The 21,103-nt window shown below is 41.9% G+C and overlaps 2 protein-coding genes and 1 long non-coding RNA gene across 9 annotated transcripts; 1 reads left to right on the top strand and 2 right to left on the bottom strand.

Annotated features, from left to right (window-relative positions):
• Positions 1–1,103: 1,103 nt before the first annotated feature.
• Positions 1,104–10,386, bottom strand: LOC128792783 (thiamine transporter 2-like). 5 transcript variants are annotated; one of them, XM_053951521.1, is made up of 6 exons: positions 10,301–10,386; positions 8,397–8,553; positions 5,693–6,473; positions 3,521–3,713; positions 2,875–3,016; positions 1,104–2,085 (listed from the first exon to the last, which is right to left on the bottom strand). In XM_053951521.1, exons 2-6 carry the CDS (start codon positions 8,544–8,546, stop codon positions 1,963–1,965), a joined length of 1,389 nt encoding a protein of 462 aa, XP_053807496.1. In that variant the 5' UTR covers positions 8,547–8,553; positions 10,301–10,386; the 3' UTR covers positions 1,104–1,962. The 5 variants fall into 5 exon arrangements, with proteins under 5 accessions (XP_053807496.1, XP_053807497.1, XP_053807498.1 ...); XM_053951522.1 differs by lacking the exon at positions 10,301–10,386 and adding an exon at positions 9,660–9,741; XM_053951523.1 differs by lacking the exon at positions 10,301–10,386 and adding an exon at positions 9,267–9,652.
• A 2,867-nt stretch (positions 10,387–13,253) lies between these two features.
• Positions 13,254–20,313, top strand: LOC128792784 (uncharacterized). Of its 3 annotated transcripts, none has more exons than XR_008432557.1 (4): positions 13,254–13,335; positions 15,182–15,323; positions 15,603–15,749; positions 19,958–20,313. It is a non-coding gene; the product is annotated as an uncharacterized LOC128792784 (long non-coding RNA). The 3 variants fall into 3 exon arrangements; XR_008432556.1 differs by lacking the exon at positions 13,254–13,335 and adding an exon at positions 13,451–13,534; XR_008432558.1 differs by lacking the exon at positions 15,182–15,323 and having other exon boundaries at positions 13,260–13,335.
• On the bottom strand, positions 13,599–19,965 carry LOC128792782 (thiamine transporter 2-like). Its single transcript, XM_053951518.1, has 5 exons — positions 19,603–19,965; positions 18,482–19,262; positions 16,846–17,038; positions 15,164–15,305; positions 13,599–13,983 (listed from the first exon to the last, which is right to left on the bottom strand). Exons 1-5 carry the CDS (start codon positions 19,750–19,752, stop codon positions 13,804–13,806), a joined length of 1,446 nt encoding a protein of 481 aa, XP_053807493.1. The 5' UTR covers positions 19,753–19,965; the 3' UTR covers positions 13,599–13,803.
• Positions 20,314–21,103: the final 790 nt, after the last annotated feature.

Below are 21,103 nucleotides of genomic sequence, written 5' to 3'. Positions count from 1 at the left end.
CTAAGCAAATAATGTAAGTATATTGTGAATGCATAAACTGAAAGCTTAAAGGTTTCTGACCAGCTGGAGAATAAAATTGTTACAGCTTTCAGGATAACAGGAATAAATAAGGTGAGACTGATTTTTTTAAAAAGAACGTGCAAGTCCATTTGAGATAAACATGAAAATTCTTCAAGGTAAGACATTGCACTTGTAATTGACTGCCTGAATGTCAGACAGGTTTTTCTAGGGCATCTGAAAGATTTGACTTCTGCTTGTAAAAGCATTTATGCTAATGCTTTTCACTTTTGTTGCCTGTCAATGGAGGTTGTAATTGCTTTTTGTTTGTTTTTGTCTTTTAAACTTCAGAGATACCAAACAGGAGACAGGCAGCTCATAAAACATGCTGCCTGTAAGTTTTCGGTACTTAAATGACTGCTTTTGTCCTGTTGGTATATTTAAAATAGGCTTGAAGTCTCTCTTGTTTCTGATGGAGACTGCTTGACAGTGTGGTGTTCAGTTCCCAATGTTCTCTGGGGAATTCATTGAAAAATCCCCAGCAGCTGGAGGTTTGCAGGGTATTAGTGACACCCTTACTCTCACCACTGTATTTTAGCACAGTGTAAATAGTTGTAACTCTCCCTGTTCACCAGCCTTGGCTGGTAAGAAGTAAGAAGTATATGCAATGGAGGATAAAGGATAGTAAGAAGTAAATGCAATGGAGAGTGGGGAACTGCAAGGGTTCAGCAGGGATTGTGGAATACTTAAAAATGCTTAGTCTAGAGAACTGGACCAAATCAAAGAGATGTTGTCAAGGAGATTAAAAGTTATGGAAGAGCAACAATTCTTTGCCCTCTTCACTTACAGTGGTGTAAATTAGGCTTTGGGCAAGGGCTAATGAGATCAGCATCTATAGAGATGGTTCTAATCCAAATATTACTGCTGAGATACTGAAACTGATTGAAGTATGCAAGACATGTAGTTTAGAATGTGCTGCAGAAGTAGTGGAATACTGTATTTTCCATAACTGAATTAACTGCAGATAAAAGTTTTGCAACTTTAACTATAGGCAAGCACACCTCTTTAGTCTGTGTTCACGGATTTTAGATTTGTCAAATTCCAGATAAGCTGAAGATTTTGTATTGTTTTGAGTCTTCTATATACTGAGCATAAACTGACACCATAGGTGTTTCATTGATTAGGTTTTAAAATAGCTGTATTTACAAAATGAATTTTTCACCCCGATTTTAAATGTTTTTATCATGGAAATCTCTGCAGTTGTTCCCTCAATTGTTCATGCAAATAGCATAGTTGCCTAAAAGCTGTATTTTTATGCTTTAGCATCAGAGCACTTCACTTGATAACTTTAGACCCCTTATACAGAAAGTAATATGGAGACCTAGATTAGACTTCAGTCCTAAACATCAGCTGGTACAAGTGTAAGAAGATGCTGCACTTGCAGGACCATCCTGAGTTCTGTAAGGCAGATGTGATATCTGGTTGAAAAAGCCTTAAGATTTCCAAAGGCCTCTGTGACAAATTTTCTGACAGGTCATTGTATGGTTCAGCTGCTTTAGATTCCCTGGGCATGTCTGATGGTCTTCTGTCAGTAAATAAATTGCCTTAAATTTCTGCATTTGATGGAAATACTCAGTAGAAGGGAAAGTCCCAAGGTTGTTCTCTGAGTTCTTCTGGTGTGAGGTTGAGGCATTTGTATGTCCTTGTGCTCACTGAGCCTTAATAGAAATTTGTATGTCAGGTCACTAAACTTGAAGATTGATTGAGGAATGTTTGTATTAAACTGCTGGTGAAGAAAATGGACCAAATCCTGTTGACAAAGCTCTCTGTGCAGTAGGCTCATAAACAGCTTGCTTCAACCTGGACCAGTTTTGCTTGATTGAACATTATATTTCTCCTGATTTGTTGTCCAGATGATGGAGCCTTCTGCATCATTCCTTGTAATTATTGCTTTTGTCTCAGTTGTTAAGGGGCAGTGCTTTCAGCAGCCACACTTGTATTTCTGCATTTGATGGAAATTATGGTGTATATGCTTCTGATCAGGAAAATTCCAGTTATGACTGTGAAGTAGCTGCCATAAATGAGAAACTGGGAAATGGAGGTGGGGAAGGAGAAAAGTTATTATCTAACAGCAAAACCAGTTTTTGACTCTAAGGGGCGTCCCTCCATTGCTGCCTTCCCTTCCCTGTCACCTGTGCCCAGAATCACCCCATCTTGGGAGGATTCAAGAAGTCTGGACTGCTTGACTTTACACTGTAGAAGTTCTGTGGTCGTAAAAGGGGGGAGAGAATGCTCTGTTATGTACTTCCCCACCTCAGTAAGGGAGGACAGCTGTCCTCCCTGTAAGGAAGGACACTTTGTCTCTTCTCTGGAAACATGAAACCTAGAGACTTAGACTCATTCAATGTCTAAGTTAAAACTAATTTTAGAAATTTAATGGGGAATTGCAATGAGTTAATTTTCAGAATTACAGTAACTTTAAACGTGTGTCCACTGGAACTATGTAACTTAGCATTACCCTAGTAATAGGCCCATAGGTTGTCTTTCAGCTGGCTTCCTGCTTCTGGTTAGGGTATTTTGACTATAAACTTGTGAATAGTAATCCTTTAATTTAAAGAATACCCAGAGTAATAGGAGGTCACCTTTGCCCTCTGTTCTGTGAACATAGAATATTTTCCAGTCATCCCAGCATTGGGAGGCCTAGAGGACAAGCAGGTTGTAGTAGTTCAAGCCAGTTTGCTTTAAATGAGCCTTTTTCCAGTTGAGTAACTGTCCTGAGCTTGCACCTGAACTTGCACATTACCACAGGCTAATCTTGGAGTAGAGCCTGCTTTGGAGGAGAGTAGGGGAACTAAGCAGTGGGACTCAGTGGCTTACCTGAGTGCTGATATCCAGTCCCAGACCTCTTGAATCTACTACAACAACAGTTAAAATCGTCTGAATTGCCAATGCAACAAAGTTGTTGAAGCCAAACATCAAAGCATAACGCTCCATGCTGAGGTTGACAGCAATCTGAAACCTGACAATGAATGCACAGGTTCACAAAACCATGGAGAGCAAGAACAGGTGGATGCACTTTACTTATGGGAACAGCTCAGTGAGCACAGAGCACTCTTCAAAGGACAAGGTCACTTCAGTCTTGGCTTTTAAGCTTTATCAGCTTCATTTTGACAGACATTGCTTGCTTTTTTCTGGCTTTGTGACTTTGTGCATCTTATTTACCCTTGACTTAAATGAATATTTTTGCTAAATATCTGTGTATATTCATTGGATCATTTTGAGAATACTCATACATTGGTCATTGAACAGCCAAGTGCAGAAGCTACCTTGTTCTGACTTGGAGTGTACTATGGTAATGGTTAGATCTTATAATTGTATCCAGTTTTATACAGGCTAGAAACAATATATGCTGCTGTCATAACCTATTTATATTTAGGGAAATGTCTAGTAAAATTTTGATAAATATAAAAATTTGACAGTGATTTAAATCGATTGAGTTAGAACAGTTGTATGTTGTACTTACGTTGCTATTGTTATAAGGAGCATATAGCAAGCTTTAAATGCAAGGTAACCAGCATAACATGCCCAGATGTTGTCAGTGAAGTGCATAAGAAGCAGAGAACCAGAATCCAGTGCAGAGAAAATTCCCAAAGCCAGTTCTCCAGAGATATCCCAGTTTACTTTGACATATCCAACTGCCATGGATGTTGCTGAACCTAAGAATTGAAAAGTAGTAATTAAAACTTCAAAACATTATCATTGAGAGCCATTGCATAACTGTCATTGGATCATGCCAGGAGCTCCTCAGTCTTGGTCACAGTGGACTTTGGTAATGGATTATGTTTCTTATTAGGGGTGTGGGAGTCTTCCATTAATTTGGATGATTTCCTCCTTGCTTAGACCCTTTACTGACTGAAGGGCTCTGGGAAAGTGCCTCATGCCTAAGGCTGCAGGCAGCAGTGCACAGTCTATTGCTCTGTTTTTAGACAATTACAAGCAAAAAGAAGAACAATCCCACCAAGCATTTTCTGCCAAAATATGTATAATGAGTTTAGTTACTTCATGTGAAGTTCTTCATGGAAAGAAAATCTTAGTACTGCATTTTTTTTTTTTTTTAATGGAAGTGTATTTTCAGTTTCTGATGAAAAACCTTATGAAGTTGCATTTCTCAATGTCTTATTGGCCATCACATGTAGCAAAACCCTTATTTGAGTCTATTACAGTGTAGCAAACCCCATGTTCTCAGGTGAGCTAGCACAAAAACTGGAGTTTGTTTGCTGGTTGTATGTGCTCTTCATCAGAATTCCAAAAATTGAAACAAACCACCCCCTTTGGTCCAACCCTGCCATGAGCAGTGGTTCCCAGTGCTGTGAGTGCCTTCTGTACTCAAAGTTGTGTCAAGTGCCAGAGGGTATAAGTGCATTAAAGACTTGGGGAACACTATTCAAAGCAGTAGTCAGAAGTCTGGAATAGCTTCAGTAAAATGGATTTTCATGCTGATTGCAGGGAGGAAAAGTAAACTGACAATTCCCTGTAAAAGTGTGGGATGCAGCTCCTGGAATGTAGGGGAATGTACAGCTGTGTAAATGGGAGCTCCAAAAGGAGGCTGTATTGGTGCTGCACAGCTAAGTAAATGAAGTTTCACTTTAGCCATATCCTTCTCTTCTGTGGCTAAAGAGAAATGGAATTTGGGTGGACCAGGTAACTAATTGAGAGGCAGAATGGCTGAGGTTGGAAGAGAGATGGAGATCACATGGCCCTGCTAAAAGCTGAGTCAACTAAAGGAAGCTGCTCAGGATGGTGCCTAGGTTTTGACTCTAGGATGGAGAGTCCATACCTCTGGCCAACCTGTTCCTGTTTAAAATCACCCTTGGAATAAAAATGTTCTTCTGTGTTTAAGTGGAACTTTGCTTGATTTTGTGCCCCTTGACTCTTATCCTGTCACTGGGCACCACTGGGAAGAGCCTGGTTCCATCCTCTTTGCTCCTCCCCTTCAAGTCTATGCACATTAATAAGATTCCTTGTTTTTCACGGGTAAACAATTACAGTGTTCTCAGTCTTGTCATATCACAGAAATGGTTTCACAAATTCTAAGTTGGAAGGGACCCACAAGGATCATCAAGTCCAAGTCTGAAGTGAATGGCCCATACAGGGGTTGAACACACAACCTTTGTTGTGACAAACATGCCAATCAGGACACAGATGTAGTTGCAGAATATTTGTTGAGCAGCACTTAGGTTGGAATGATTTTTAATCCAGTGTCTAAATAGACAATTTCACAGTATGCTCTGAGTAGTATTCAGAGCAATGCATCTGCTAACATGTTCTTTTAATTCTTAAACCAGCCAGTTTAAGGTGTATTTGAGGGAGGAATATGCAAGATAACATTGCACAGGGTTTTGATGTGCTTACCTGAGGTTTAAGACATGGTCTAAATGGAGCTGTAAACTTAAAACTCTTAAAACATTTTGGCGGAATGAGTCTCCTCTAAGAAGGAAAAGCTTATTTATATATGTTTTTTTAGACTGATTTTGAAGAGCCCACTGTAAAAGCTTATAGTAAAATCATGCTTTGCATACTGTTTATCTCTGTCTGTTTACTTTAGTCCTCATCGGAGATGGAAAGGCACCGAACACATTGCTGAAGAAACCCTCAGCGCAGGATGGGTTACAAGTACTGGCAAATGACTGCTTACCCAAAAAAGTTGCTATTGCTTCGACAGCTCCATTGTACACTGCGGAGCTGTGCGAGGGGGCTCGCAGGTCCCACAGCAGCTGCACATAATTCACCACCTGGTTAAAGCCGGCCGTGGCCAGAGCCCACCACAGGGACCAGTAGAGGAGCTTGCGGGAGCCGTAGCAATCCCTCAGGTCCCTGCCCAGCTGCAGCAGCACGCTGAGCATGTGCCTGTGGGGCCCGGCATTGCCAGCCTGGGGCTGGGGGGTCGGGGCCCTGGCAGCAGCATCGGGGCTCCTTTCCTCTTGGCAGCTCGAGGGCCCTGGCAGAGGCTCAGGGGCATCTCTCCTGTGGAAGAACATGCTCCTCTGGGGCATGGGCAGGAAGAACGCGCACAGGAACGCCAGGGACACGGAAGCCAAGGTAATGGCGTTGAGGTAGAAGTAGGAGACGTGTGCTAAGGACACCAGCAGCTGTCCCAGCACGGCGGCCACGGTGGCTGCCACCAGAGTGACACTCCTGCAGTAGCTGGTGACCTTCTGGTAGTGTTGGGTGCTGACCACGCTGTAGATGTAGGCGTAATAGGCCACCTCGGTGGCTGTGACCATGCCGTAGAAGAATTCCACCAGCTGCATGGCCAGCACTCCATGTGCAAAGAGCAGCAGGAGCCACGTGACGATGAGGCTGATGCCCTGCAGGAGGAGGACGGGCTTGTAGCGCACGTAGTCTGTGAGCAGGAACACTGGGAAAAGCAGAGCGAGGTAGGAGTATGTCCAAACTGGCAGAATCTGGTTGGTAACCTAGAACAGAACAAAAGTGGAAACGTTAAAAGAGACAAGCAAAATGGCCCCAACTCCCGCCTACTTTAAAAATACCCTTTTGGATGGTGTTACTGTTGGAACATAGTTGTGATGATATGAAACATTGAATTGTGTGAACAGTGCAGGCTTAAGTTACAGGGATGTGACTTCACTATGTAAGGACCAAAGACAGTGATGCTATGCTCCATTAAAGAAATAGATAGATTGGCTTAAAAATTAATTCCAGTAAAGGTCTATGAAAAGGATATTTTGATGTGCAGCTGTTTAAAGTACTAGTAACTTTTTGTCTGATGTAAGTCTCTCTAGTTTCACATCCTCTTCCCTACAGTGCCTGAAAATTAAGGCCTGGTTTAACTTAATGTGAGTCACTGTATGCCTTTGGTCACCTCTTTCCCTTGTTAGGTATAGAAAAAAAAAAAAAGCATGTGCCTCTTACAAAGGGGAACTGGAACTGCACATAGTGTGTAGCTGCTACTAGGGTATTGCATCTTCTATGTTTTTTCTGATTTAAAGTGTAAGAAATAAGGAAGTCTTTCAGTAAGTTTAAGTTGGGCTTTAATACATAGATGCCCTGTGAAGAAATTCTTTCTCTTTTTTTTAAAACTGCTCTGAATTTGGGTTGGAAGGTGCTGTTTGTGGTTGCCACTAAAGCTCAGTGCTTTTCCAGGTAGTTTGGGCACACCTGGGGCAGGTATCCATCTTTTCAATGCACATCACAAAGCGACCTTCTTCTGTGACTCTAAGTTGCGTGTTTTGGGGAGATCTCACCCAGTAATTGTGGGGCTTGCTGAGGTATCCATTCCTGATCCCTTGTTCTCTGCTTAAGCAATTAGATGAGAAAGGAACTGTATCAAATGCTGGAGGAATGCTTTTTACTTTTGAACAGGTACTGGAATGAGTTGCATGGTGAGCTGCAGGTTCACTGTATCTTTCTGTGTGACTTATTTTGTTTTTCTGAACTTAGAATTACCTCATGGAATTAACTCACTGGAGGTGTGTTTGACTGAAAGAGACAATATGTGTACTGTGCTTGATTTTGAGTTAAGGATTCTTGCTGAAATCAGAATTAAGGCATTCTATGATGCTATCTGTGTGATTTATATAAGAAATAATGCTTTCCTTTGTGTTCAAAAAAAAAAAAAAGGGGGGGGGGGGGGAGAAAAAACTCCCTGACTACCTAAACCACAAACCTTTTTTCAGCAGAAATCTTGGGTTCACAGTGTGCTGGTAGATTCTGCCTTAACATTTGCTACTGCACATCAGGAATGACTGTTCTTCATATTAGCGGTATGTGGGTGTAGCAAGCCTGTGTTTTCTAATTATACTGCTAGCTCTATGACTCACTCACATGTTGGCCACATCCCCTTTTGTTGCGAGGTGTACTCCTGAGGCAGCCAGTGCTGAACACAGGAGTATAGCAAGGAAACTTGGAGTGCATGTTTTTGTCAAAAAACCCCAATTTTTCTGCATGTGAACCTAATCTCCACAGGTTAATGAATGCATAAAATATAGGGAATATAGGAAATAAGCTTACAACTCATAAGGGGAAGGCTGCTTAGCTGGGAAGGCTGCTTAGCTTTCTTATGTTTTGAAATCAATTCTGTCAGTCTAATCAATTCCATGGTAAGTATAAAGAAATGTCTCCTCTGGGGTGGAGAGAGGAACTAGCTGACCTGATTTTGCCAAAAATATTAACTACCAAAGGGGTTTCAAATTCCTAGGAATGTATGGACTTTAGAGTTTGGACCTCCTGTCAAAGAGGTGACTTCTTACTCTTTTCCAGAAGCATCTTAAATATGGGCCTTTAGATAAAATATTCACACTTCATCTTCCCTTTAGTTACTACTGTAATGCCTAATGCTTTAAGCATTTTAGTTACTGCTTAAGAGAATAGTTACATACCTCTTCAGTTGTTAGGTTTTTGTCTGGTCCTGTTAGATAGGGGGTGAGAAAAGATTCTGATGGCCTCATTGTGGTGAAAAATCCATTTGCACAGATGATCACTGTGGGATAAATCCAGCTGTGGCTTACAGCTCCCTTCCAGCAATCCATAATTTACCTAAACAAAAAATAAAAAGGTGGCAAAGGAAGAATAGATGCTCCTCACAGTTGGTAAAAATTCATTTTCAAGTTTAGTTTTTAACTAAACCTACACTCACTCCCCTGAAGCCATAACCACCAGTGAAGGCTGTAACTGTGCTTAGGGGGATGGGTGGCAGTGTGACAGCCAAGGGCTGCCCGCAGAGGTGACTCAGATGTCTGGCTGGTGTGCAGATGGAACCAAACCACTGATCTCAAGCTCTCCTGCACTGAGCTGCATGCCTGGATGTCCTGTTAGGCAGGGACACCTCTGGCAGTTACTCCTGAGGCTGAGATCCTTTGCTGCAACACAGTCTTGGTAAGTGACTAGCGGTGTGCTCAGCCTCGAAACCTTGGCTGAGTCATATAAAGAACTTATTGCACATATTGCAGAATGGAAGCAGTTGACCAAATCTGGGACTAGGCGTGGTCTAAGCTGCACCCAGTCTCCTCTCAGAGGAGTTTAGAACCCAGTGACTTAGCAGGAGGGTCTCTCTGACAGTTTTACCTGATCTTGTCATCTCTGCACTACGTCAAGCACACTTTCCTGTTGAGTCTTGTTATCTAAATCTGTCATTTACCACTGAACTTTGCTATATTGATAAAGGGCATTGTCACTTCTGTCTTGTGAGTGATGTGCATGGCTCCAGCTGTGCCACGTGCCTAAGCCAATGTTCCCCCCTCTGAACCTGCCTGGCATCACAGCTGCAGCTTGGAAATGAGCAACTGGATCAAGGTGCATCAGCCCTGGTAAACTCTGGATTGTCTGTCAAAGGTTGTTCATAGTGATGTGCTTAGGGCTGAGTGGCTGTGCTGTAGCAGAATAAAGTTCCATTACAGTCTCATTTCTGAATAAATGAATGGGCAAAGTGTGAGATTAAAGCTCATTCTGTGTGCTCAAGGAGGTTTTTTCTGTTGATTTGCAAATCTGCTTGAATTTTTTGTTGATTTTGTTGATTTGACACAATGACCATGCAAACGTTATTGATGGCAATAAAAGCCATCAGGCAGCTCAACCCATTGTGACCTCACCATCTTTCTTGCACTCCAGTCATTGGAGAGGGTAAAGAAAGATCTAGAAACTACCTGCTTAGACGTAGAATAGAGAACTATTGACTTCACTTTTGAAAGTGATGACCAAAAGGAAAAGGAGGCTTGTTTCTTCAGTGTAGTTAGCAGCAAAAAACAGTCTAGAAAAATTTGGTTTTTAAAGTTTATTTTACTACTTTTGTGTTAAAAAGTCAATTTCACTGATCCTGAAAATAAGTGAAGCACTGTTTTCAATCATAAGCAAATGAAAGCAAAGTATTTGCTGATGTTTAATCATGCTGTGTATCTTAAATTACTGAATTCCATTCTATAGCAGGCACTTTTGAAAAAGTGCTTCTGCTTGCACTGTGAGATGATATCCATTAAAATGTAATATAAATTGTACATTAGAAAGACTATATTTTTGTGACCTCAGAGGAATGTTAGAAAAAGCAGCCCTAACCTTGTAACTTGATTTTTAAAAATTGCCTCTGTCATCTTTCTCTTACAAATAATTGTAAATAAAAAATAGTCTCTAGTATCTTTAACTCAAGACCTTATTTGAAATGTGATAAAAATATAAAAATTAAACCCTGGGCTGATCAGTAACATCTGCATAAATCTTGCATCACCTCCAAATGCACTGAGCAAGTGAGTAGCCAGTACAGTCCCAAATAATTCCAACAGTGATGAATTACCTGTCAAGGCTCTGGCTGTGGTGCATTTCCTGTGGATTCAGGTGCAGTTCTTCCTAGGATGACTTTGTCTTGCAGAGAAGTCAGAAACCACCCTTTTGAGCTGGTGGTAGTCAGAAATTTCTGTAACTTTTTTTCCAAAAAGTTATTTCTAAAATTGATAAGATGTTATCAGAATTTAAATAATAATAATAATAATAACAACTTGTCATAGCTGTTCTTTCTTGCAGAACTTGTCCATGAAGATTGCAGGGAAAGTGTTCTTTATGGGTTTTGTCAGCAAACTGAGTTCTATTTTTAAGATAAAACTATAAGACTTAGTGCAGCTAATGATTAATAAAACCTGTTGTGACAAGAAAGCAATGATTGCATTCTTTCTGTTAATAAATACCTTTAAAAGCTCTGGTCTCTGATTCATGGAAAGGCAGATAGCCAGTTTTACAGTTTGGGCTAACAGTGTCCTTGTCCTGTGCATAGCAGAGGCCTCTGGGCTCATGGGGTCTGCTCTGACTGTCCTGGCTTTGCTGGGGCTTTGGAAAGTAGAACAGCACATGCTTCCTACTATTAATTGGCCAGGAATTACTTCTGTATGAGGACAGATGTGTCCTTTAAGGACAAATGAACAAAATTAAATTGCTAAATCTAGGTTCTAGGCTAAAAAATCAACAGGCTTGCTTCAGAGAAATGCTACTGCTTTTCTTTCCTTTACCCATTATTTTTTTTAGACTGTACTGCCTGCATCTTCCAAGGTTCATCAGAGGCTGGAGTTCACCCTGAAGCCTGTTGGTAGGACGTGTGTTGACCCTGGGAGCAGATGCTGGAGGGCCCTTTGTGAGCTCTACAGAGCCTGGTCTGGTCCTGCAGGTATGGGAGGTTCCCTCAGTGCTGAGGTGTGGTGCAACCAGGCAGGAAGTGCTCAGGGGAGCCAGGCCTGCCTCTGCCCTTCATCCTCCTCCCTGGCCAAAGGCTTCCGAGGCAGGGCGAGAGCCTTGGGAAGGGAAGGTGCTGCTGGGCAGGGGCTGAAAGGGCTGCTGGCTCGTGTTTCTCTGGTAGCCCCCACAGTGCTTGGGCAGTACCTGCATGTTTTGAAAACAAACACACTATTTGTTCCTTCCTTGTTTGCTCAAACTGCCTTACACTTATTGGACTGTATCTTCATGGAGGATTTGTGCCCAACCCCACCAATGTTTCAAAGGTAATTAGTGGTGTATTTAGAGGGGGTTGCAGCTATGGGGAGGAATGTGCCCAGCTCTGGAGTTCCATGTTTGCATGGAAACCTTTAACACACTGGAAGAAAAACAAGCAATACTAAAAGCTGCTAGGAGAGGTGGATGTGTTGAGAATTTCCTTCTCCTGCAGAACTAAACAGCCTGTGGTTCCAGCCTTCCTTGTAGCCTGCCAAGTCTCAACTATCTCCTCTCCAGAGTTTGTGTGTGCAGGTATACAAACACACAGGTGCATGTGTGTATCTTACTCTTGTAGAAACCTCTGATTGCTGGGTGAGTTCTGATTTGCAGCTGAAAACCCAGGATAACAAGGCCTTGTCTTTCTCCTCCTAACACTCCTAAGAGCTGCCTTCTTCCTCCCCTATTCCCCCCATAATGCTTCCTGCCAGCTTCCAACCTCAGAATCATTATTTTGGAGATTAGTGAGACTAGGAATTGATTCTTTTTTCTTTAAAGTCTTATCTGCTTTCTGAATATGGTTTTCTCTAAAGCTGCAAGCCAAATACATTGGGTCTGCTGTGCTCCTTTGCTCCTCAGTGGCATCCTACAGACACAGAGTTCGCTCTAGCCAGAACATAAGAATGGAGCTGAAAATATGAAGTTCCTCTTTTTAATTTAAACACAAGCTCTTGTTAACTTCTAGTCTGGGACTGACATCTAGTTGTAAACTGAATGCCTCAAAAGAAGATTGCTACTTACAAGGAAGAATAGAAAACATAATCCTTGCTCTCCTGGATTCTGTCCCTGTTTCTTCAGGCAGGAGCATCATGCCCTCAGTTCTGCAGTAAGAAAAGAACTCTCACTGGAGACTAAGTGAATCTCCCACTTTTATGACTGCAATGGTTAAACTGTTCTGCTAAGAGACAGTTTACAACAGACAATGTCTCCACAATGCACAGTAGTAAACAAAAGGCCTAAAAAATTAGGTTCATTTTGTCAGATCCTACTGATTCTTCTTGTGACTTGAAACAAATTGCTTCTGTCCTGCCTGCCCTTGCTTCTGGGCACTTTGTCTAGTTGCAGTGTGTGACAGTGGTATGAAAAGCTGGTCTGTACAAATGATAGCTTGTGTCTCTACAGGAAAAATATTCTGTAAATGCTAAGTGGTTTTTATTAGTTAGATGTAGATATTGGAAGCTAGAAGCAAACAGCAGTACAGAAATAACTTCAGCATATGGATATAGTTCATATTAAATTAGACATTCACTATGCAAACTCATTCCTAGTCTCTTTTTTCTTCTTCTGGACTATCTTTTGGACAAAATTAGCTGTAGGACTTGGAGCTTCTTGACAAACTCTGAGTTTGGCTGATCCTGCCAAATTCTTGGTCAAGATCAGTGGACCTCCCTCACTTGGCACTCAAAAGCACTCATGATGCTCACTGCTTCAGTTATAAATCCTCTTGGATATTCCTGTTAATCTGGAATTTTCCTTTGTGGAATCAGCTAAATTTCTCCACAATGTCCTTCTCTCGTTTTAGTCTGTGCTACTTAAGCCCCTTCATATTATTTCTTTTCCTGCTGAAAGAGGGAGACAATCAGTCCTAGATTTAATTTTACTGGAAGCACAAGCAAAAGAGTGGTGCTCTTGCCTTTTGCTTGGACTCTGAAGTTATTCCCTTCTTGGCAGAGGTTGCTGTGAAGTCAGCACAGTGGTTGTAGCTCTCAAATGTGGGCCAAGCAACAACTGTGATGTAGCAGTGTTGCAGTGAAGCTTCCAGGATGGGTTGTGTAAGCCCAGAATTTTGCAGCCTGTGTGCACTGAGCTAAGGGAGGAGACAGGAGGAGCCTGTCCCCCATCTGCCTGTACTGGGTATGAAAGAATAGAATGAAGCTAACATGATCTTTTCTTCCTTGGTTCAGAACAAGGGCTGTGCAAAGGGGAGTCACACCTTCAGCTACTGTATCAGCGAATGTGACAGAAGCAGCTTTGTCAGCACCACATTCAGGAGCTACAGTGAGCAAGGCAGGGTGAACTCTGCTCTCTACCGTCATGCACGGGGGATGCAAAGGTGGTTGCTCTGATTCTGTGTATAAATTACTGCCCTTAAGCTATTTATACGCATGTAAATAAGAATCTAAAACAACTTATCTTTTATTCTTGGCACAGTGCCATTCTGGTGAGCTCTCTGCTGGCATATGTTGTGCTGAAGTGCTGGAATGATTCAGCGTAGCTTTTCAGTTGAACATTCTTCTTGCACTGCTGTTCCCTGCATGCTGCTCTTCTTCCCTGCTGGGAGCCCTTCTCCCAGGAGAAGCCCTTCTCCAGCCTGCCTGCCTCCTACAGCCGTGTCATGTAGCTTGTGACAATCTGCTCTCTTGACTCGTGCTCAGCCTGGTTCAGCTGCTCTGTGCAAGATCTCATTATTTTCCTTTGGCATTTGCATGAGACCAGCACACAAATGCTTCTGATCATGAAAATCCCGTGTATGACTGCGAAGTAGCTGCCATAAATTAAAAACTGGGAGAGGAGGAGAAAAAGGCAGAACAATTAATGAAAAACACATTAGAGAAATTCTGCTTCTTCTGAAGATGACAGTCACTCTGATTTTCTTGTGTTCTGGCAGTTCTCTACACTTGAGTTTTTGCTTTGTGATTAAGCAAAATGTCAGCTTTTCAAGTACACAGCAGATAATTGTGAAATGAAGAACTGCCCCTTTCTTCCATTCCTCATGCCTCTTAATAAACAACAGACAGGGAGAGGGATAAGAACAGGATATTTTTTCTATTAGTGCAAAATGTAGAAGAACCTTCATTACCCATGTGGTCATGAATAATCTGCATGAAGAACCTGAGTTCTTGTTTTGCTTTTGCACATTTCAGTAACTGTTCACCACAATGGTTTCAGTAAATACACTGTGATTTTATATCAGTATTTCCAACAACAGTGGCAAGGCTATTTATGAAGTCCTACATATTCCTGTCCTTAATTTTAAAGATTTAACGTTTGATTCAATCTTTACTCTTTCAAAGTCACTTTTGCCTTCTCTGTGCAGAGTGTGAATAGCTTTAGTCTTCTTCAGACCCAGAGCAGAGTAGAGTAGAGTAGAAAGCTGCCCCAGCTGAGAGCCCATCTGAAAAAATGCAGAAGTCAGTGTGTTTCAGTTGACTTCAACATGAGTGACATTGGGTTGAAGTTAGGGACACTGTTGTGAGATAGGATGTCCCATCCCAAATGAAGTGCCCAAGCTGTGGGCAGAAGACTCTATTGTACATGTTGAGATACAGACCAGGTTGGCTCCTGAGCTGGAATTAGAAGTTACTTGAGCTGAAATAACTCAGATAATCCAGACTGTACCTCATAGTCCTGAACTCCCATTCTGCATCTGACAAAACCAGTCTGAGCTTTCGGGAAGAGAGGATGGTGTCCTATTAACTACTAAAAGTAGTTGGATAGCAGGGCCTGGTTAGTTATGTTCTGGTGTATCTCCCTTTGAAAAGTAACAGACCAGCATCTGTAATCCTAAATGCGTTTAAAGGCAAAAGGGAAGAATGACAACAAATAGTGACGAAGAATGACAAGGGAAGAACAAGATGTCTGGATTTCTATAGAAGAATGGTAATTAAGTTGTCCTCTGGCATAGGAATTTTGAAGATGACTTGGCTGAGCAGTAAATAGGAAGTAAGGTAACTGCACTTACTTGAGTCACTATGTCCAGTCCCAGGCCTCTTGAATCTACAACAACTATTGTGAGAATGGTCTGGATCAGCAGGGCAATGAAGTTGTTGAATCCAAACATCAGGGCATAGCGTTCCATGCTCAGATTGACGGCGATCTGGAACCTGACGGGAAACTGGCAGGTCAGTCACTTCCCACTGGGAAAGCTATTGCTGTCTAGCAGTCAATGAAGAGATAATGATTCATGGAGATGGTGCATCAAAGACAGAGGAAATGGTGCTTCATTTGTTTGTTTGTTTCCTTGCTTTCTCTAAAAAAAAAAAAAAGTCTGGGGTACCGTAGTGTATTTTAATGTTTTTTTTGAACTGCATGTGCTGCTTTTCTAACCCCTGCTTTCAGATGATCAGGTAGAATTTCAGTTATCTGTACCCTTCCCCTTTGTTCCTTCTCTGCCTGCACAGACTGTGCCAGACAGGCTGTACAGAGTCCATGGCTGGAAGCTGGCACTGGAAGCAGTTCTGCCCTGGCTGGGAGGTCACTCTGGGTATCTTCTAACCAAGCTTTCTGTGGTGATGAGTCACATTTTGCTTTGTGATTTGACACTGGAGGTAACATGCTGCTTATTTCTGTTAAGAGCCTGTAGATTTTTATTTGTAATATCTTTTGTGGCAATAATCAAAACATCTTTCTTTGCAATATATACCTGCAAAGTCTCTATACAAACAAAAGGGTGTTATTCCTTCAGGACTCATTTTCAATGATTTTAGTTTGGGAGTTGGAGTTTTTTGCAAGATTTTACTTTGTTGCGGTTTTTAAGAATATATTTAAATAGTCCAGGTGTAATTAACTCAAATGTAATAACAATCTACCAAAATGACAATTAAGAGGCTCACTTGGCTTCCTTCAAGATAGGCATAACCTTGCCACACATTATAATGTTAGCATTTTTTTAAAATGCTATCTGATTAATTTTGGAGTTTGGCACAAAATGCATCCAGTATTTTTGTTAATGAAATAGTATGGTATGTCTAAAGACATTCCAAGCAAGAAAATGACTGGAGCAGTAACATTTTATATTTATTACACAGGATTAAATATTTGTTGTTAATATTACTTATACATTTCTATTTCTGACAACAGAATAGCTTGGTCTCCTATGATCTCTTGTTTGAGTTTATATGCCCTATGTTCCCTTTTATTCCTTTTTTACATCTTAATATCATTAATGATTATATGTATAAAATTATGTTGGGGAATACTTTATATTGAGTCTTTTCCTGCATTCATGCAGTTCATAGCATGCTAAAAGGTTTATCAGTAGGGGGTCTAGGCATATGGTGATCCTAAAGGATGGCTGTCAAGGTATGCTTGTCCCTATTGTTCACTTTGCAGCTCTCATGCCAGGAAGGAGGAAAATATCTTCTACATTTTGCTGTTACCATTGCCTTTAGTAATAACATTACCTTGTGCCTTGTTTAATTTCTGCTTAGGTAAATGTTTGATGCCCTTTTGACAATTTTTCTTTCCTGGTTGTTTGGAAGGATGAAAACAACATAACCAGACATTTAAGCATTCCTGTCCTTACCTAAACAGTTATGTCTAGCATTAGGTCAGCTACCTCTGAGGAAAAGGATGCCCAAAGCAAACCCAAAGTAGGGTCAGTATTCTGTGCATGATGGCAGCATTGTGATGTTTTGTACTTACGTTGCTATTGTCAGGAGGAGCATATAGCATGCCTTGAAAATGAGATATCCAGCATAACATGCCCAGATGCTGGTAGAGAAGTGCATGAGAAACAGACAACTGGCATCTATTGCAGAGAAGATCCCTAAAGCCAGTTCTCCAAAATAGTCCCAGTTAATCTTCACATACTGTACTAGGAAAGATGTTAATGAGCCTAGAAAAAGAGAAAAAAATACAAGTAAATATTACATCTGTTCCACAGCCTGTATGACCAAGTCTTGCCACACTCACAATGCAAAAGGCAATGCTAAATAATGAAGCAGAGTAGTCTGAAGTTTGAAAGCATTTCTGATGACTTCTGCAGCTGTGCAGATGACTGGTCATTTTAAGATAACTGCATATATCAAGTCTGTGCCGTTCTGCTCTTAGTGTTTTATTCCACTTCACAGGATAAACTGTAATGCAGAAGGATTCATTATTTAGGTGTCTGTACACAGCATGTATCTCTAGGGAGAGAATTAAGAACATGGTTTGGAGTCCAAGAAGGAAATTCTTCCATCTTTTCCTAGCTAGGCTAGTAAACTTTCCATTGAACAGAGGTGCACCTCATAGAGGGGGTAAATTGTCAAAAAAGTGAGTTTGAGGCATCAAGGAAGTATATCCAAGGAACGAGAAAGGATAGGTTTGCTTTTTGTGGGCCTCCTAGAATATGCATCTGTTGCAAAGTTAAGCCACCTGACTGCCCTGACTGTCTAGGGGTCCTAGACAATTTAAAAACTTCTATACTTAGACACTGAGAAATAGGCAAGTCCACGAGAGAGAGAAATTCAGCAAGGAGTAGATACTACAGGAGGTCTTCAAGTTCATGATTTACGTGGTCTATTCAGTTGCCTGCTGCAAAAGTAGTCTCTGTTTCCCCTTAATGTCTGTAAGGGAGACCTGAATGACTAGGTGTGATGCAGATGTGTTTATTTTTCCTGGTACAACACACCCCCAGGTCTTGTGCAAGTTCTTCACAACAGCACAAGGTGAGCCAAGGCAGGGGTGTATCCTCTGATGTTACCTTTTGATAACCTCACTTTGCTTGTGTGGTGCAAGCATCTGCTCCTGGTACAGAAGTGGAATGGTTTACATTAGGATTGTAAGGATTCACAGAATCTTTTTTTCCCTAAGAATCTGTATCTTGCAATGACTAAAAGTTTTCTTTCTGTCTGGTCGCACAAGGGTATTTCACTAGAAAAAAATTTAAACAAGAGGATTATGATCTTTTTGTGTAAAATTTTTACAGAAAACTTCTCCCATCTGTGTAAGCTCATAGCATTGTTATGGGAACAGTGCAATAATTGTTTTGGGGAAAAAAAAACCCCACCCAATAGCCTCATCCAAAGAAACAGGGGTGCTTCTGAATGGATTTACAAGCTAAATGCAGTGTCTGTGTGACCTGCACACTTTCTGCATACCGGTAAGTTGCAGTTAATTGTCTGCTACTAAAGAAAAAACAACGTAACTCACATTTGAACTGTTGTACATCAAAGACCTAATACACAGGGTGGGCACTGGCTCCCTGGAGTGCCTGCAATGGAATGGCACTTGGAAAGTTTACTAAAGTGAAACTTCAGAGGCTGTTGTTGTGATCAACGTTTAAACACTGACTTACTCAGAAACGTTGCTATTGCTTCGACAGCTCCATTGTACACTGCGGAGCTGTGCGAGGGGGCTCGCAGGTCCCACAGCAGCTGCACATAATTCACCACCTGGTTAAAGCCGGCCGTGGCCAGAGCCCACCACAGGGACCAGTAGAGGAGCTTGCGGGAGCCGTAGCAATCCCTCAGGTCCCTGCCCAGCTGCAGCAGCACGCTGAGCATGTGCCTGTGGGGCCCGGCATTGCCAGCCTGGGGCTGGGGGGTCGGGGCCCTGGCAGCAGCATCGGGGCTCCTTTCCTCTTGGCAGCTCGAGGGCCCTGGCAGAGGCTCAGGGGCATCTCTCCTGTGGAAGAACATGCTCCTCTGGGGCATGGGCAGGAAGAACGCGCACAGGAACGCCAGGGACACGGAAGCCAAGGTAATGGCGTTGAGGTAGAAGTAGGAGACGTGTGCTAAGGACACCAGCAGCTGTCCCAGCACGGCGGCCACGGTGGCTGCCACCAGAGTGACACTCCTGCAGTAGCTGGTGACCTTCTGGTAGTGTTGGGTGCTGACCACGCTGTAGATGTAGGCGTAATAGGCCACCTCGGTGGCTGTGACCATGCCGTAGAAGAATTCCACCAGCTGCATGGCCAGCACTCCATGTGCAAAGAGCAGCAGGAGCCACGTGACGATGAGGCTGATGCCCTGCAGGAGGAGGACGGGCTTGTAGCGCACGTAGTCTGTGAGCAGGAACACTGGGAAAAGCAGAGCAAGGTAGGAGTATGTCCAAACTGGCAGAATCTGGTTGGTAACCTAGAACAGAAGAGGAAATGTCAGTGCTTTTATTGTCAAGGGAAGGAAGTTCATGTATTTTAAATGGTGTTGTAGAGGGAAGTTTTTTCTCTGAAGGAATGAATAAAATATATAATCACATTGAATCAGCATGGCACTGTTGGGCAGGCAAATGGATCTTGGATCCATTACAGGGATTTGTTATTTATGAAGTTTGCTGCAAATTGTAACCTGCCAGAGCTGGTTTAATTTGTGTTTCCCCACCCCCCCCCACTTTTAATCTTTAAAAAAACTTTAAACAGTGTTTTCCCTTTCTATTTTCACTACTTCAGTTAAAAGAAATCATAGAATAAAATCATACCTCATCTGTGGTCAGGTTTTTATCTGGTCCTGTTAAATAGGGTGTTAGGAAAGGTTCTGATGGTTTCATCATGTAGAAGAATCCATAGAGGCAGAGAATCAGGGTGGGAAAAGCCCAGATGTTGGCTTTCTCTTGCTTCCAGCAGCTCATGGCCTCTGCAGCAAAGCTGAGGATAAAGTTTGTTAGAATAATGATACTGCCCAAGCAAGTGCAAAGAGATCTTGTAATTGATTTTTATTTTGTGGTTTCTAATGCCTAGGAGTGCTCTTTAGAGGTTGACAGTTCAAAATAATTTTTATTTATAATGTTAAAGTGAGCAGCTATTCCTCACATTTGTCTACTGTTCTCTTTGTAGAAAGTGCATAAAAAATGAATTGAAAGATCCTTAACTGGGAGACAAACTTACCCTGTCATTCCATCTGCACTGACCAAGATAAACACAGGAAAAGCCTTTCTAGATTGAAGTGGCTGAAGACAGCTGAGCACTGAGATTTCCCTCGACACCGTGACTGATCACAGCCAAGCACTTTGTTGAATGATGAGGATAACTCTGGAGCCTAGCAGATGGAGCTGCTAAGTAATACAGAAAGGATATCAAGCCAGACTCTCATCTGGAATTATCTGCATGAGAAGTCCATTTTGGCTACAGACATCATATTTTCCATTTATAAAATTGGTCACAGAAGGTTAACAGTTCATGCTAAAATGAAATGAAGCAGGTATTTTTGTTCTTGTCACTAGTGAGGTGATGGAATAAATTAAAATTTGCAACTCTGCTGGACAGAGCCCAAACAAAAGTCAAAATGGGTGTAATGGGGACATGCAAAGGAAATAGACAGTAAGTTAATATCCATATTCATGTTAGTATAGGCAATGTCAAGAATCTTAAACGTGTGCAGTTTATCTTTTGGAGCCCTTTGGACTTTGCATATTAGCAGATGGGATTTCTATCACTCTGCTTTTGACTTATATCTACTTCACTCCTGATAACTCTTTCTTTTTTTGGGCAAAAAATGAATCTTATAAAAAATTTAAAAATTAAGTAGTGTTTTTTCACAAACTTTTTTGTAAAAGTTGGAGGAAGGTCTATTCAGCCCAAAGAGTCATGTCCTGATGAGTATATCACTGCAGGCTGGATGGGCAGAGGATCCTTTTTTATAGGATGTGATATGTATAAGGCAGTAGGTATTATGCATCTTCTTTTAAAACTTCATGCTACGACAGCACATTTTACTGACAGCCTGACACACTAAGAAATAAGTGCAGATCCAAGGGAATTTGAATTACTTCCTTTGGTGCATAAGGGCTGAAAGCATGGGCATTGCAGGACTCCAGCAGAAACGAACCCAGCTCTGTGTCAGCTCTGCAGCGTGAACCACTAGATGGCAAGGTGGCCCCAGCAAGGCAAAACGAGCTCGGGAGGACAGAGTGAGACAGAGTGCTCCAGGAAGGAAGCATTTCTGCCCCTCTTTCCTCCCCGGCTGTTGGAACATCAGTCCGC

Source organism: Vidua chalybeata, chromosome 10 (assembly GCF_026979565.1).
Source record: "Vidua chalybeata isolate OUT-0048 chromosome 10, bVidCha1 merged haplotype, whole genome shotgun sequence".
NCBI lineage: Eukaryota > Metazoa > Chordata > Aves > Passeriformes > Viduidae > Vidua > Vidua chalybeata.
Note: the sequence above shows the minus strand (reverse complement) of the source record. Positions and strands in the feature narration are given on the sequence as shown.